The sequence below is a fragment of the Macrobrachium rosenbergii genome, chromosome 10 (genome assembly GCF_040412425.1).
Source record: "Macrobrachium rosenbergii isolate ZJJX-2024 chromosome 10, ASM4041242v1, whole genome shotgun sequence".
Taxonomy (NCBI): Eukaryota; Metazoa; Arthropoda; class Malacostraca; order Decapoda; family Palaemonidae; genus Macrobrachium; species Macrobrachium rosenbergii.
In genome coordinates, this window is record NC_089750.1 from 76,154,707 (window position 1) to 76,173,145 (window position 18,439).

General features: G+C 38.3%; 1 protein-coding gene across 1 annotated transcript in view; it reads left to right on the forward strand.

The window, feature by feature from the left end:
* Positions 1 to 18,439, forward strand: part of LOC136842912 (band 7 protein AGAP004871-like) — a 101,129-nt gene that overhangs the window by 74,948 nt on the left and 7,742 nt on the right. Inside the window, exons 4-7 of the mRNA XM_067110863.1 lie at positions 2,657 to 2,739; positions 10,538 to 10,741; positions 13,788 to 13,843; positions 17,448 to 17,526. Of these exons, the coding sequence (XP_066966964.1) occupies positions 2,657 to 2,739; positions 10,538 to 10,741; positions 13,788 to 13,843; positions 17,448 to 17,526 (422 nt within the window). The remainder of the gene's footprint in view (positions 1 to 2,656; positions 2,740 to 10,537; positions 10,742 to 13,787; positions 13,844 to 17,447; positions 17,527 to 18,439) is intronic.

Sequence of the window (18,439 nt, forward strand, 5' to 3'; positions counted from 1 at the left end):
ATATATATATATATATATATATATATATATATATATATATATATATATATATATATATATATATATATATATATATATATATATATGTATGTATATATTGTATGCATCATTACACTCACATACGCACCCGCATACGTGTGCGTATACTTTGTGGTGGCTTTTTTCCTCGGTGCATGACCATGGCACTCTGTAGGTCCGTCGAGCAGAATGTCTTCCCTCCTCTCTGGCACTACTCAAAAAGGCCGCGGACGCCCATGGCGACCTGGGCAGGCTGCCCAATAGTTCAAAATGGGCTCTCCCGTCTCTCTCTCTCACTGCAGGCACAATCTATGATATCTCTCTCCCCCCACCCCCACCTTTGTTTAGACAAGTCTGTGTTTACTCATATATCTGTGACTATATCACTATTCTTTGTGCGTGTGTGTGTGTGTGCCTGTAAGTATGTGTCTCCTAGCGCGTGCTTGCGCGCGCGCTGCCTGATACATGCAGAGCATTTTGTACTATTGCGATAAGTAGAGTCAAATTGAAATTCACTTTAATTGCAACACGTTTTTCAGAAGGTCTGTTCACCTAGCCACAACCCCAGCTCCCCCCCAACGCCCAGCTACCCCCTACCCCAAAGTATATTTTTATATATATTTTTCAATACATCAAATCTTCTGTCTTTTCACCCACTGTCTGTCTCACCCCGGAGCCAGATTTGTTACCCCTCACTTTCGTTTCAATTCAAAAATCTGGTCGACAGGAATGCAGAAACTGTATATACGGCCCTTCGCAATGTCCTGCCCCAAGGCCCCTATTGGAATATCCCACGGACCTTGCTGCGCCCTGTGGGACAATGCGTCGACCGTGATGAGATCCCTTGAGATATCCTTCGAGGTCCTTCTCCCCGCCCCCAAATACTTTGTGTTGATATTCCTCATCAGCAAAAGTAGCTTAATCCAGCCAAAAATGTTTCGATAACAGGTCGATGATGTGTCACCCCCACAAGACTGGTGTATACTTATGCTCGAGAACTCTGTCGAGCAAGGTTCTCCCCTTACCTCCCAGCATCCTTCCTTGCCTTTGAGGACGTTTGAAATGAACTGCTTCATTAGTTTTGTATTTGCTCAATTTCTTATTTTGTTACTCATGCCTTTATTTCTCTTTTGGCCTGTTCATGTATCATATATATTGCTAGAGCATTTTTCCCTCTTTTAGTCAGTTTTAACTTTAGATGAACTAGTTGGTGATTGTGACGTTTCGTTATTCTGTTACTCATCACTTTCATTTGCCCATATATGCTTTCCCAAAGACTAAAATATGTCGAAGGAACTTTTACTTTTGCTTTTTTTTTATTTCTTTTTACTGTCTTTGTCAGCAACGTACGAAATGGTTGAGCAGATCTGATGGGATTTGATTTGTCAAATGTTATTCACTAGCAACCCCTAGAAGGCCTACCTTGTGTTTCATTCAAAGAATAATCCCTCATTTCTGATGTTTTATTGTTTGACATATTCTACGGCATTGTGATCATGTCAGTGTCAGTATTAACCTGCATATAACAGCTTACTCGTGAAAACGAGAATTTTGCCCAGTTTTTGTATGAATCTGTTTTGGTTTTCAACTGATAATGTTTAGCCTGCTTCTCAATTTTGCTTCTTCTTCCAATTTGTTTTGCCATGTGAGATCATTTTGTGAGCCTTAACCCCTTTGCCTTATTTACAGTGAATTTTTTGTTTTTGTTTTATGATGTAAATAATGTGGTGGCCTTTGCCCTCATTCCCTCCCCCCACCACCACCAGAGACCCCTACCCCTTCAGATCTGTAACAAATGACGAGAGAACTTTAGTAGCGATCTGAAATATTCCCCTCCTCTGTCGGACAGATGGAAATTTTTTTTCTCGTTTCTTAACCAGGAATATCTTTGACCAATTCCCCCTACTTATCCCCCATTTCCCAACCCTTAGGGACTAGATACATGAGCACTAAAAACGTCACGTTGTTGATGCTGTCTAACGTTGAGTTTTTGGCCAGACTATACGAGTGCTATTTTTGAAGTGTTACTGAGTCGCAAACAAGCATGTTTAGGTCATTATGGATGCTGTCTAAGTAGGATGTGTTACAGGCTTTTGTCTTGAAATCATCAGACATGCATCATTAGTCAGGCAAGGCTTTACTAGAACTGCACTAATAACGTCGACGCCCACGTAACGCGTCCTAACGTAACCCCAGTAACGCTCACGCAGTCTAAATTAGTGGTCTTCCATTGGAAAGCACGGGAAGATACCTCACTCTGTAAAAGACAGCGTCAAATGGCGTCAGCAATGCAACGTTTTCAGCGCTCATGCATCCAGTCCCTTAAGCCTATAATCCCCAACCCCGGCAGCTACCGCAACCCTGCCCTAACTAAGAGAAGCAGCAACGTACGACCTGACCCTCTCAAATTAATTGATTGCCCTTTCACAACTGTGTGTGTGTATATATTTCTCCACTTTTGACAGTAATCTCGTTCACAATCCTTCGTTTTGTCTTGTCTCCCCAACCACACCCTCCCCCAACATTCTCACTCTCCCTCCACCAACCCCCACCCCCAACACTCTCACTCTCCCTCCACCACCAACACCAGCCCCCCGCTCTCCCTAGTACCTCACGGCATCCAATCGCATTTTTCCAGGCATCTTTTTCACGCTTCCTTGTATTGAGTCGTCCCGAAAAGTCGACCTGCGGACTGTCACGTTTGATGTTCCTCCACAAGAGGTGGGTAGATCCCTCTCCCCTCTCCCCCTCCACCCCCCCTCCCTCCCTCCCTCCTCCCTCCCCCTTCCCCTGCATTCCCTTGACATGATTTGTTATCCCCCACTTCCCCTAGTTACGTTTCCTTCCGTTCTGAGTAGGTTTTGAGTTTCACATAAACAGCCCCATATCCATCCATCCCCAACCCAGCAAGAAATGGACGCCAACCTGAAAATTTTTTTTAAAAAAGGCTGGCTGCTTCCTTCCTTTCTTCCTTCCTTCCACTTCCCTCCTTCCTCCTCCTCCTCCTCCTCCACCTCCTCCTCACCATTCGACTTGACTGGCTCTTCAAATTCATTTACAGTCATGGGAATGTGGTGCAAGCAAATCGAAATCAAGAAGACTGGTCCAGCAATAAAATCCTCTTGATAATAACTTGTTCGCAGGCACCTTTTGCACCAACACAAAAGGACCTCCTCCACTCAAACTTAAAAAATTCTCTCTGGAACTCATAATTTTTGGAACGTATTACTTTTTTGAAACTTGTAAGATTACCGAAGAACCTGGCATAACTCTCTTGCAAATTTATTCGCCAATTTATGTTGTCAACCGATCATTATCACTCTAGTTCCCAAAGTTCGAACATATTTGAGTAGACGTGAGTTATCCGTAATTGCTCAGGAAATACATTCGGTAGGAAGCATTACGATCTTGTTTTATAACAAACTGTAAACAAGTGGAAATATGAAAAGCCAGAGTATGTGTCATCACAGAGTCTTATGTTTTGTAAATTGCCTAGAATGAGTTTTACGATCTGATAAACTGATACTTGCTAAAAAAAGACGGTCTGTCTGAATCTCACACAAATCAGTAATAAAACTTTGAGTGAAAAGAGAAAGAGTTGAGGAAAAACAAAATGATGGCTGACCTCTCCTAGGTCATACAAGTGGAGGACGAAATATTATTATTACTATTATTATTATTATTATTATTATTATTATTATTATTATTATTATTAGCCTCAGTACCAGAGAATTCAGTTCAAGAGCCTCTCGCAGTAATAATTAGTAATAGTTGGTATTTTCGCATTCGAGTTCTAATTACGTTTTACTGTCTATGCCTCTCTCTCTCTCTCTCTCTCTCTCTCTCTCTCTCTCTCTCTCTCTCTCTCTCTCTCATCTGTATTCCTGAGCATTTACTCTTTCTCTCTCTCTCTGATCTGTAATTCATGTGCATTTACAATTTCTCTCTCTCTCTCTCTCTCTCTCTCTCTCTCTCTCTCTCTCTCTCTCTCTCTCTCTCTACTATGCTTTTTACGATTTTATTTTAATATACAACTTAGCAACTTGAGGTAACCAAGTTACTTAATGTTTGAAAGTCTCTCTCTCTCTCTCTCTCTCTCTCTCTCTCTCTCTCTCTCTCTCTCTCTCTCTCTCTCTCTCTCTCTGAATATGGACCATTGCGAATGGACAAGACCCAATCTCTCTCTCTCTCTCTCTCTCTCTCTCTCTCTCTCTCTCTCTCTCTCTCTCTCTCTCTCTCTCTCTCAGCTGTAATGTGCATGAGATTTATATACAGAACTGTAAAAGCATGTATGACCTATCCGTACGCTGATGTGACCCACCATAGGTCGTTTAGATCTGACCTGTATATCACCAGTATACATATATATATACCCTCCCCTGACCGCCCGTTCGTGCCCGCCCCTGCTGCCCTCCACCCCACTCTGAAATGATGTCGTAGAGCTGTTATAAAATGCTATTATAACCCCAATTAAGTACCTAGTTTTCCCCCCCACTGTTAAATGTTTGTCTATATGAGTGTTTTCTTAATGTTAATGCTAATGTTAAATTCATGTTGGCAACTCTTCTTGTCACTTCTAAAATCTACTTAATTTTTCCTGGTTTTTGGTGAGAATTATTTGCCCACAGTTCTATGTGCTTTAGCAAGCACATACAAAAACATGTAAGCACATGCAATAAGCCCTGCGCAAATTAACAATGCTACATCAATCAAGCATTGGGAGGCGTACAAAACTCCGCAACTGATGTTCTGCTATTTCACAGCCCAAAAAAAATTCGGAAAAGCAATGAAAGAAAGGCCCAACAAATAAGAGTTACCACACGTCAACAGCTGATTCATGTTAACCAGACATTATGGAATATAAAATACAGGCCAAAGGCCAAGCAAGCACTGGGATCTGTGAGATCATTCAGCGCTGAAAGGGAAATTGAGAGCAAAAATGTTTTAAAGATGTAACAGTAGGAAAAATTCGCAGTTGCAATATGAAACAATTGTTAGGAGAGGGTGGAAAGTAAGATGGAAGAAAGTATATGAATGCACGTACACTAAAAGGAATGAAAGGGGTTGAAGCTATGGGCCCAAGGAAGGGACACTGCAAAGAACCTTAAGCAATGCCTGCAGTGAACTGCGTGAGGTGCACTGACTGCACTATCATCCTAAAGGATAACTGGACATTATAATTCTCCCCGTTTTTTATGTATGTATGGGTCCCTGTGCACAGACAGGTAAAATAAAATAAGGAAAGCTCATTGAAATATGACAGCTTACCTTGAAAAGGCAAAATTTGCCCTACCTGGTCCTCTGAAAATACAGATGGTCTTGTGTGATCAGCTTTTGTTAAATAATGTTAGGCCTGGTCATGAATGGATTGGTGGTCGATGAGGAATGACCTACGCCCTCGGAGGCACATACACAAGTCCTGTCGGACATCCGTGGGAAGAAATAATCTTCCAGAGGGAACAAATAACATCAAGGACAACCCTAGAAAGAAAAGAAAACATCACATGAGCTAAATTAAAGTTAAATGTTTTTTCTATTTAATGTGATCCAGTTTTTTATAATTAAAAACATCAAAAATTCTTTTCCATTTACTGGGTCAGAATTATGCAATGCAAGAACGTCTCCATCATTTTTTAGGAGTTTGTACTCTTCAATGATGATAAGTTTCAATAGTATACGAAGACAATTTTACTCTATTTGCCAACACTATGATCCCACCTCAAATGTACTACAGCCTGAGGTAATCTTGTTCTAAAGCCCGAGGAGGCTATTTCCCTCAAGTACTTTTCTTCCTACCATCAAGTGAAGTCATCAAGTACAGGAGCTATTTCAATATGTCTCAACAGATATTTCCATTTCTCGAAGGGCTTTTCAGAGTTCCTATCCAAGATATATTGATATCACTGGTATACCAACTGACTTTACCTACGATTTCAATCCTCCCTACTTTTATTTTCACTCTGCAATATATGTTACCACTTTGTTGGGTAATTCTATTGCTTCGCTGATCCATAGTCTTTGAATGTTATTGTATAAAGTCTGAAAAATTGCTTTGGTGGTTTCAAATGCTTACATCTTCAAAATGAATTAATATACTCTCACTAGTTCATAGTCTTCAAGGGCTATTGTATACGGTTTGACGAATACCTTTGACGATTTAAATGTACCTGAACTATAAACTTGGCTTGAATGGAATGGAATATAGAATTTAGGCCAAAGGCCAAACGTTGGGACCCATGAGGTCATTCAGCCCTTAAAGGGAAATTGACAGTAAACGGATTTTGACGTAGGAAAAATCTATTTTAGGGTGAGGTAGCTGTGTCGTCCTGATGAAAGGTTCCCTTAGGCAGCTTTCTAGAGTACAAATACTGCTAAATGTACCAGAGAAAAAAACAAAAGGGTCTGTGGAGTTCCAACCCCCACTGCGACTATCCAATACGAATATCGTGTATGGAACAGGGACGTATGCAAGCATAGCCACAGCTATCTTACCCCGCATAGATTTAACCTCGTCTGCTAGGAAGGGGTAACGATTGATATTGGGGAACCGTTACAAGATTTGAAAGGTGTAACAGGAGGAAAACCTTGCAGCTGCACTATGAAATGTCTGTCAGACAGGATGGAAAGTGAGATGGAAGAAAGAGAACTTGAACAGAAGTGGTACAATAAAAGCAACGAGAGAGTTGCAGCTAGGGGCCAAAGAGACGCAAAGAACCGCAAGTAATGCCTACAGTGCACTGCATAAGGTGCACTGACGGCGATATCCCCCACCCTACAGGGTCAACTCAAATAATGATAATTTGATCAACACAAGGCGAGTAATACTTTACATTTCAGAATGAGTTCTAGTATCCTTTACAAAGAACTTAATTCCTCACAACAGCATGTGTACATAATTATATATTCAAAAACAGTTACGATACAGAACGCATTATTCAAGGAAACTATAAACCGAAAGTGGATCCCCCAACCGCCCCAACAAATGGAGTCCTCTAGAAGGGCTAAATGAGATCCTATAGGAACCTGCCCAAAAATAAGCCTGGAAGATGATTAAAATTCATGAAATTTCGGTTTCCAACCCAGGCACTGGAGCACTTTAGGCACTCTCTGCTTCAGGCATTGAAAAGAGGGAGTTGGAGGGGTTGGAGAGCAAGAGAAACAGATCCAGAAAATAAATGAGGTGAAGTACAAGGATCTAAAGGTGAAACAGGGGGGGGAAAAACCCCACAGTTGCACTTAGGAAGTAATAGTTAGAGAGGTTGAAAAACAAGACTGAAGAAAAGAGCAGGTAATGGAGGTACAGTAAAACACTAGAAAGTCTTTTGGGGCCAAAGTGATGCTGCAGACACCAGTTAGTAAGCCTGGATGATAGTGATGGTGATGACAATGATGATACTGATAGTGAATCCTCTGAGAAGTAAAGTCCTCAAAAGGAGACAGACAGCGCCTCTGTTCAGTTCTCATCTTCGCAGAATTTCTTCTTTGGGTTCTTCCCTTGCCTTCCTGGTGCTTTGTCATGCGTTCTTCACTTACTCGTGTGGGCAACTGTTTCTAATCCACCCCTCATCCAAGCCTGACTGAAGGAGCCCACATCAGTCAAATTCCACTCAGTGGTGTCGCTATGGGGGCGCCAAGATGCCCCCCCCCCCCTCAGATGCTTGGCCCTCCCACTGCCCCCCTCCCCAGTTGAAATTCCCTTTGCAGCTAAACTTTAACACAGTATTTGATGCATTTACATATAGTAAGAGTTGAAAATTAATTGAAAATTGAGCTCTATATAATTTCAAATGCTGTACCGGTTTACTAATACTATTATTTTTCTTCATTCACATGGATATACACAATCCAAGAATAGTATATTATACTAATTACAGAACTACTACATTAGTTTTGTGTAATTTTCTTTGGGCCCCTCCCAAAAATATCTTGGCCCCACCTAGGCCCCCCACTGATGGAATGCTAGCTACACCACTGATTCCACTTCATTTACCCAGGCATTCTATCACCTCCCTTTCAATACAACATTTCTTCAAATCACAAACTTATTTCTGATAACAAGGAACATGGCTGTTGTATACAGTTATTGTACACATTACGTAATGAAACCAATCAATCAGTCAATGGCCAAATGTAGGACTCACCTACGTCAGAGTAGGAAGAAGAAGAACAACCTGGCTCGACCACTTTCCATTCAGTGATTCATTGGAAAATGATTACGCCAAATCCACTGAAGGGGCTGTTTTGGTTCTGTGTTGAATAAGCTTAATGGATTCCTGCCTGGGGGCATCTTCAAAAGTAGCGGTCTCAACCTGAACAAGTAAAAGCTTGTTAGTCAAGAGTTAAAATGAACTGTTCATTATAAAATAAACTGAACAAAAGGGTTTTTGTAGATGGTCAGTGACCTCAGGCAATGTTTATCAAATGACCATAGGCTTTCACTGATTCACAAAACATATAGGTCTATGGCAGCGACTGAAAGGCGGTTTTTGATGCGTAGAAGATATAAAAAATATAATTCATACAAAACTACTGGTATGGAGAGAGAGAGAGAGAGAGAGAGAGAGAGAGAGAGAGAGAGAGAGAGAGAGAGAGAGAGAGAGAGAATGAATAAGGCCTTGCTTTTACATAAACTGAACAGAGGCACCTTCCAGCTCTAAGACCATTAGGTAACTCATCAGTAACAAACATCATTTGAAAGGCAATTTGATAATTACATTTGTCTTATACCGAAAAACAAAGAAAAAGAAGACGAACTAGACTAAATAAATACAAACTGCCAGATTTTTCAAGCTGCCGTCAATTTTCGATCATACCACATATCCCTGGTAAAAAAAAATGAACTTTCGACCTTTATATCTCCATCCTTTCTCGTCCTAAGCAATTCTGACGTGGTCAATACTGTTCAGACTTGATGTAAGTACTGAAGGCATCTTGAAATAAAAAAAGAGATAAAAGTCTTTCAATGAAAAACTATCTAAAAATAAAAGTCTTAAATGTTTATGTCTCCATTACTTAATCCCATTTAGATGTCACGTAATAATTCCCCCCCTCACAAATATTTTCCTCCTGATGTGATGATCCCATGGTCCCCACTCTCCCCTGGCCCTGGCCCGACAAATAAGCGTGTTTTTAATGTCTTCCCACTACCATCCCCAAAAAAACACATCCCTACTCATCTCCTGATTCTATATATATATATATATAATATATATATATATATATATATATATATATATATATATATATATATATATATATATATATATATATATATATATATATATATATATATATATATATATATATATACATACATATATATATATATATGTTCTTCCCTCAACAAGCATGTGCAACCAAAACGTAGAGCAAGACAAGGGCTGTTGCAAGCTGTAATTACAGAATGTACTTTACTCTTTATTTTTTACATTCCTTCCAAAGCAACCCAGTAGATGTTAACAGTAATCGTTGTGTGCCTACGATGAAGCACTTTTCCATCTGCATTTAAAAAAAAAAAAAAAAAAAAGAAGACAGGAGTTTTGGGTGGGAGAACATGACGTCATAGATTTATTTATGTTTACATATATTTTTTTTAGACATAAATGTGTAGTACTGTATATATGCCCCTTCCTCACTGATAAGTGTTGATCATATATATTGCAGCCATCTTTTTTATTTTACTCACACAAACATTCTTAATAAATTTGACATTCTTTTCAATATTTGTTTGGATGTGGTGACAGGCGGGAACACTTACAAAAATAAAATAAAAACAAAACACAAAGAGAACTTGTCTAGTTGGTATGTGCACACAAAATTTTCATGTTTTTCTGCAGATATAAAATATTAGTAACTACTGCACTTACACACAAACTATTACACTTTGCCAGAGAAATCAGCAAAAGTAACATAAACCCTAAACTGTTTGCTAGGAAACAGTAGTATGAACATGCACTGAAACTTTAATGCTCTGCTCAGGACATAAGAAATATTAGTAGCGTAGGTGCACGTAAATTTCTGCTCACCACAAAGATCTGATTTAGCGTAGGACTCCAGGTTTTTTATGTACATAAATACAAACATGTAACTCCATTTACAATATTTTCAGTATTCTTAAAATGCAAATGCTTTAGAAAGCTAGTCAAGTTCACGGATTTCAGGTGTTACAAAAATTTAATTTTGCAAAAGAATCTCTTAAATCAGCCAGTTCCTTGTTCAACAAATCCTACTTATCTGGAATACCCTGTAAGTGTCATAAGAAATATGCTTTCTAGTTGAATAATAAATAAATATGTCTGCTGTCTCTCATACAACGTTGTATATTCTCTAACCTGTCAAAAATAAGTAAAGTCAGAATGAATAAAAATCACTAGAGTCTATACCTAGTTCACGTAAATAAAAGAGAGAGAACGCTATCAGTAGTAATTATCTCAGTCACATTAGAAGCGTCACACCATTCAGCTACACAGATGCCCTCTTATGAATACCTCCCAGTGACTTTCAACCCCTTAACGCGCAGGTCCTGACAAAGGACAGCGTGACGGTGAGCGTAGATGCCGTCGTCTACTACAGGGTGAGCAACGCCACCGTCAGCGTCGCGAACGTGGAGAACGCCCACCATTCGACTCGCCTCCTGGCTCAGACCACTCTCAGGAACATGCTAGGTACGAAGAACTTGCACGAGATCCTAGGAGACCGAGAGTCCATCTCTTGCGACATGCAGGTAAAGTGCCCAACCACAAGAGTGTCGTTTTCGCATTTGGTTTTCATTGTTCGTACTTATCTAAACTTGCAGTTACAGACACCACTCTACTTACAAACAAATTATGTTCCAGACAGTCGTTTATATGCTGAATTGTTTGTAAGTTGTTACTGTACTCTTCGTGCCTATTTAAGTATATAGTATGATATAAAATCAATACAGCACTGTATGTTTTTTTCATCCTAAAACACAATACACTGTACGTACAGTACTGTATATACAGAATAGGCACGCAAAACGAAATCTGAACTTACGAGTGGCAAAGGAGAGCACGCTGAAGACAATTTAAATTTGCGATCCCGTTTGTTTGTGTCTCTGAATGTTTTTAAGTTGAATGTTTGTAAGTAGGGTGGTGTCTGTATTCTAATTTCAGCACATTTGCATAAGGATACCATTGGAAACATGACATAAAAGGTATTTCTAGATTGTTTTCCAAGTTTTTCTTAAATTTCTGACCATAGTTTTACTTCCTTGGTAAAGAAATGACAGAATTCAATCAAAGTCTGTTGAAATCAATAAAAATCTATTATTTTTATTGATAACAAATGACACTTTCCGCATTCAAATTTCTTGTGAGAACTTAACTTTCTGCAGATACTGGTCTGGTATATAATAAGATCGGGAAGGCTCCTACAAGATTTACCAGTTCTGTTCAAAGTACCCCTGCATATGGAGATATGCAAACTTCATTGTGGAGACTGTATCAAACCTACATTTACAGCTTTAAATCAGACTAAAACCTCATCATGGATACAAGAATTAGAGCTTTGCCTTTTAGAGCAGATACCCAGAGGGGTTCAGCTTCCAAACCCTCAAATATTCCTGTGAAGGTCCAAGAAGTTTGTGGTCAACGGGTGAAAACACTCCCATAAAACACCTCTCCTCCCCCAATCCAGATGCTATCCACATGTCTTGATCAAACTGCGAAAGATTACGCAAAAATGAGGACAAGCTTTTGAAGGAAGAACAGGTGACAGAACAGGTCCCAGAGGAACACCACTAGAACTAAGGAGAGGGACTGATGTAACATCATCATCTAAAACACAAACAAAACAGGAGAAACTTGAAATTGGTTTACAGAAGCAACAGGCTGGCAAATGCCTTTGAAATACCAAGGGTGGTGATATAATATTCTTCACAGCTCCTGAAGGAGGCTGGTCATGTGCGAGTCAAGTAAGAAAAGGGATTACCAGTTTATCTTGCTTTGCAAAGACCATACTTATGACAAGAGAAAAGGTCACAAGATTTGAAAGATTTGCAAAAATAAGCAGCGAGTATAATTTCAAAGACTTTAGCTGTGGTAGAAGAAGGAAGGTCAATGATACAAGAGTCTGGTGGTGTCAGGGACTTTGTGTATCCACCAACAGAGTAGTGATTACAAAAGCAAAGTCCCCCAGAAGCAGTGCTTCACTGGACAGCAGAGGCCATCGAAGAAAACCACAGTACCAGCTGTCACCTCAGGAAAATTGTACAATGGAAGATTTTATTTCTTAATAAAACAGTCTCTCTATTCCATCCATTAAATCAATATTTCTTATCTACCTTTCAAAGGAACAATGCATTTTCAACTCTCTCTTTAACTATAGTGACCTAGATTGAACCTCATTCAACTACCCTAATGTTCTCTCCATACCTAATTGTACCTGTGAAACAAAGTCTCAACCTGTTTTTGCAACTCTCTGATTATTCAATTTTAGGTACGTCATGCACCTCTTATCTCTTACTGATAAGTGTTCCTCAAATGAAGATGTACAAGAAGAACTATTCTTAGTACAAGACACAGGATAGCAGTTGTAGCACTTCCAAGATGATAAGATTTCACACGAATTCAATAAGCACAAATACTGTCTTTTCTCAGTCATAAGAAACATGCAATAATTTATGAATTTAGCCACAATCTGTCTTTTCTTCTCCAAGGATATGTGTCTTTAGAAGATTACAGAAACTTGAGGGAAATATTATTTGAAAAATTATTTGTCATGTTCCAAATTTTTCAACTCTACGTGGGTATATGTATGAATATAATTCCATTAATAACTAAATTTTGAAACTAGAATTTTATGATAACAACAGGAATATAGCTTTTAATACAATAACTCAATATTTTCATGAAAAATTTCTATAGTATACAAAATTGCACCGCACTTCTCAGATATTAAGCCTGCTTACAATTTGCACACCCCACAACCTAATTCACAATTATATCTCTGAATATAAAGTGTGATAAATATTTAGGCATTCACTGATATTTTCTTTGCATCCAGGTCAATAATTTCAAAGGAATATCAAAAAAATTTGGTAATATTTTGTTGTATTGCCTAGTTCCTAGGCTTTTACATAAATATGGCATATCAATGAGTTTCATAAACAGTTTAATGTCCCTTTCCAAAGATTCTACTTTAATCCGGGCTTTGAAACCCATTCTTTTTCCTAGTTTGCTCTGAAAATGTCACAGAGCATTGCTGAATGTTTTAGCTTTCAAAAACAACTCCACCCTAACCAAATGAATGAAGATTCTAAAAGTTAAATTTCTTAGTAACTCAACTTCAAACTAAAGTGACCTTCTGAAAATGAGGTCACTTACTGAGAGCAGTATCTCTTCCCATCAATCATGAGATATGAAGAATGGTGAGGATATGCTGGGTCATTCTCCTTTTAGCTGCAATTTCAGATCATTACAGCATTATCTGGATGCCGGCACAGACAACTGGGGAATCAAGGTAGAGAGAGTGGAGATGTAAGTATACTCAACTGTTCCTTGTTTCTTGTTTCGATTCCTTTGGTAGAAGCAAGGGGGAAGGGAGGGTGTTGGTCCTGCTCTCTCTCACTCTCTCTCTCTCTCTCTCTCTCTCTCTCTCTCTCTCTCTCTCTCTCTCTCTCTCTCTCTCTCTCTCTCTGAGATCCACTATGCACATCTGCTTCTACCAGGAACAGGATTAAGTCATTTACTTTTGAATACGTGTCGGTGAATAAACAGTGACGACAACTACCTGCTTCATCCTTACAGGGAGTCTTAGACGATGCCACAGAGAACTGGGGCATTAAGGTGGAAAGGGTTGAAATGTGAGTAAGAGATTCACTGGCATAACCCTGCCTGCTCGGCCCTGTCCCTTTGTTTAATGCCTTTCCCATGCCCGTACCCCTCCATTTTGAGAGAATTTTTGGTAAACTTGTGTACCTCTTGGGTGATTTGTAGAAGCATGACTTATCTTCTTATATTTTCATGAATTTGCAGTTGACATCTGATAAATTCTGCTGTTACTAATTCTGCTTGTTAATTGATTGAATGTTCCCACAGATCTGGTTTGATGTATGTACCGTCATATTAATAAAAAAAAATTGCAAAATATGTTATTTATAAACTGCCATTGCTGTAATTTCAAAAATACAAAATTTCTCTTATCTTTAACCTACCATCATGTCATCTATTACTGAAAAAGCACAACATTTCTAAGCTATTCAGAAACTGCCATTTAAAAATCCATATCACTTCCTAAAACATTAAATTTCAAAGTAGCTATCAAATCACTAAAAACATTCTTCCTTAAATTCACAAACTCTGTATCGCTATTAAAAGTGATTTATCTTATTTTTACAATACACATCACCTCAACCAGGTATATGTCTTACCATTCTGGTTCTGCCTGTAACCCCTTAGGCCTGTGGATTCCTGCGTCTTCCAGCTCATTACTGATTAAATGTCCTCAAAGCCAGTATTCCCTTCAGTTTGCTATAAAATGACTCTCAAAGTCAACTTTAGGATTTTTTTTGCGATGCACGTCCTTCTATCCCTCATTCGTTTGCCTCTTCCTAGGACCGTAGGAGTCTCATTCGTACGACAGCCCTGCTTCTCCTTGCTGATTAGACTTATTTTTTCATTTCCAGGCATTTTCTTGATGTTATATCTGTTTAAGTAGCTTGTAACTTAATGGTATACAACCTGGCATTGATAAAGTTACAGTATTTGTTCTGTAATCTTGTTTGTGAGAATTGGCTGTCCAAAGAACTTTAAGTGAAAGGTATGCTACTTAGATTAGGATGACATTTGTGCTGCATTATGGTTCCTGTTACTTATGCTAATACATTCATTTAAATTTTATTTACAACAGGCTATGAAGACCTTTTGCTTGTATGTAAATGCTGAAAGATTTGCCATTACATTTGCTTGTACGTCTTGCGCAAGATATACTGAGACTTATACGTGTCAATGTTTACCTTTGCGAGAGCAAAACATGACAAGAAATGGGAATGGCTATGTGTGAAGCATCCACAAATTGGCTGAGTATAGGAGGCTTTGCCTATGTATGTACAACCCTCAGTGAAAACCTACATTTAATAAATCATCTGTTGACAAGAAGACTGCACACCTTTCGCAAGGCACATCTTCATGATAGAGTCTGAGGGAGACTGAAGTACCATTTCCAAAATTATGTACAACCCTAGCAGTCATTACCAAAATTGGGGAATCATCCTCTATCAAAATCATCATCACAAAAAAGAAGGCATCTCCCCACCAACAACAAATTATAATACACAGCGATTAGAATGTTAGTGACATTACGAATGAAGGAGGGTAACCAGACAATGGGAATATAAACTGCAGACTTTATAATTCATCCCTAAATAACAATCCTCCTTGTACGTTTTGTAATTTACTAACACTTTCAACTATCTATTTACCAATTTGTTAATTTATCTTTCTTTTCTCATTACTGATCTCTCCTCTCTGTCGTATTTCCTATGATCTTCTGTAGCTTCTTTTACATGAACACCTTATTCTTTGGGAGCTTGAATTTCAAGTCAATGGCCCCTGTAGACCCGTTCCGTATGAATGGTTTTATCTTCTGAATAATAATAATAATAATAATAATAATAATAATAATAATAATGCATATTGGAAATAAGAGATACACAAATAGTGATGTCACTAACATCACTCAGTGCCCTGCTTCGACATTAATAAGAGGCTGACACAGAATACTGACAGATGAGACAAGACTTACATCAGTTTTTCCCAGTCGCCAGTTGAATGTGGCATGACAATCCTGTAGTCTCATACAACAGGTAGTGTGATACATTGACAGCTCAGAGGAGTCTCAACGGTTCCTTGCGAAACATTGTCCTGTGCCTGTAATAGTAAGATTTTTGTTAACTTTCTCTTATGAATGTTGTCATTTTTCTCCATATATTTCAGTTCTAATAGATAACATAAAGTGCATGAAAGTTAATCTACTTTTCCCTTCTTTAAAACCCAATGGAAATCTTCTCTGCAGACACTTGTCTTATTTATGGAAGTACTGTATGCTCGTAAAAATAAAATTTTGATTAGGTAGAGAAGGGGCTTGGTGCTCAGTGAATTATTTTTCTTTGAAACCATGTAAAATTTACTTTAGATAATTAAAGAGTCCTTATATGAATTATTTTTCTTTGATACCAGGTAAAATTTATTTTAGATAATGTAAAGTCCTTATATAAATCATTTTTCTTTGAAATGTGGTAAAATTTATTTCAGATAATGTAGAGTCCTTATACGAATTATTTATCGTTGGTATGATGTAAAATCTAGTTTAGAAAATGTAAAAGAATCCTCTAATGAATTATTTTTCTTTGATGTCAAATAAAATTTATTCTAGATAATATAAAAAGTCCATATATGAATTATTTTTCTGTGCTATCAGGTAAAATTTAATTTAGATAATGTAAAGGGTCCTTATACAAATGATTTATTTTTTATATCATATAAAATTTAGTTTAGAAAAATGTAAAAAATCCTCTTATGAATTATTTTTGTTTGATGTCAGGTAAAATTCATTGTAGATAATGTAGAGTCCTTATACGAATCACTTATCTTTGATATCATGTAAAATCTAGTTTAGAAAAATTTAAAGCATCCTCTTATGAATTATTTTTCTTTGAAATCAGGTAAAATTTATTCTGGATAATTAAGGAAGTCCATATATGAATCATTTATCTTTGATGTCAGGTAAAATTCATTCTACACAATGTAAACAGTCCTTATAATTTGACCACTACCATAAGGAAGCCAGGCAGCCATTTTTCTAACCTGCATCCAGTTTATGTGAAGCTAATGCACATTTCAGGTACCATAAAACAGTGAAAGCAAAATTCTATGCAAATGAATAGTAACACCTCAATTTCACAGACACTTTGGGGATCTAGCCTTTCTGATAAGTAACAAGTTCGTTAAGCAAGAAAGACCATACAGTACGTATTATAGCCTGCACTTGATTATTTTCTAGATATCTTTCAGTCAACAGCAATGACACAAGGTTCCTTGCCTAACTAAAGTACATATCACAGCCTGCACTTAAATATTTTCTAGATATCTTACAGTCAACAGCAATGACGCAAGGTTCCTTGCCCAAACTAACCTCTACTTTACACTTCACATTCAATTTGAGAGATGTATCAAAAAATGTATCACATCCAAAATGGTAGCATAGGAAAGAGTAACCATAATATGGTAGCTGATAAGTACAGAAGTCTGCTAAGCTGAGGTCTGCTAAGGTGTTACTTATGACTTTTCTATCTGACTACCCATACAGTACGAATTTATTCACATTTATCTATTTGTTTGTCTATGTAATCTGTTGCCTGTTCGCCGCCATTGTAAATCATCCTTACCGTGGGCCAATACCTTTCGCAGAAAAGACGTCCGGCTGCCTGTCCAGCTGCAGCGAGCCATGGCAGCTGAGGCCGAGGCTGCTAGGGAAGCTAGAGCCAAGGTAAGAAACAAAACAAACAAATCTCTACATGCATTAAAACACAGAAGCATCTCATCAGTCCTTCATAATCTCTTAACTTATCTTTGTTGTCTAGTAGCTAATCTCTGCTTTCTGTATTTTCTATTATCTACAATAACCTCTTTCAAATGAACACCATACTCTTTGGAAGCTTGAATTTCAAGTTAATGGCCCCTGTGGGCTTGCTCCGTATGAATAGGGTTTCATCTTCGTACTAATAATAATGATAATACAGCATAGAGCTGCTGTTTGCCTCCGCTTCTGTTAGAGACTTTGGGATTATGAACCCATCTGATCAACCAGCACTCCTCCAATTCTGTGTATTTGACTCGACTCCCCAAGAGTACTGTGATCCAGCATCTTGCTTATGGTACATTCCTCCCCTTCATCAATCAAGATATCTCTAAGCAAACAATTCACCATGACAACTTCCAGATGTTATATTTTTTATTCACAGACAAAAGGAACTTGAGAATTGTCATATCCCTTCTCTGAACAGTCTTGTTCCATTCCACAACTTTTGCGGAGCTATGCTGTCTTAAGGACCCCACCTAATGTAACTCCCTTCTTCTCTCACTCTTCAAGTGTCCATAATAATTATTCCCAAAACTCCTGAATTGGCATTGGAATCTGAACATAAAATTCATGCCAATGGCCAAGTGCTGGAATGTATGAGGTCACTCAGTGCTGAAAGGGAAATTGAGAGTAAAGGTGTTAAAGGTGTAACTGGAGGGAGACCTTGCAGTTACATTATAAAACAACTGTTAGGAGACAGTGGAAAGTAAGATGGGAAAAGTTAATATGAACAGAGGAGGTACAGTGAAATGAATGACAGGGGTTGCAGCTAGGGGCCAAAGGGACACTGCAAAGAACCTTCAGCAATGCCAGCACGCCT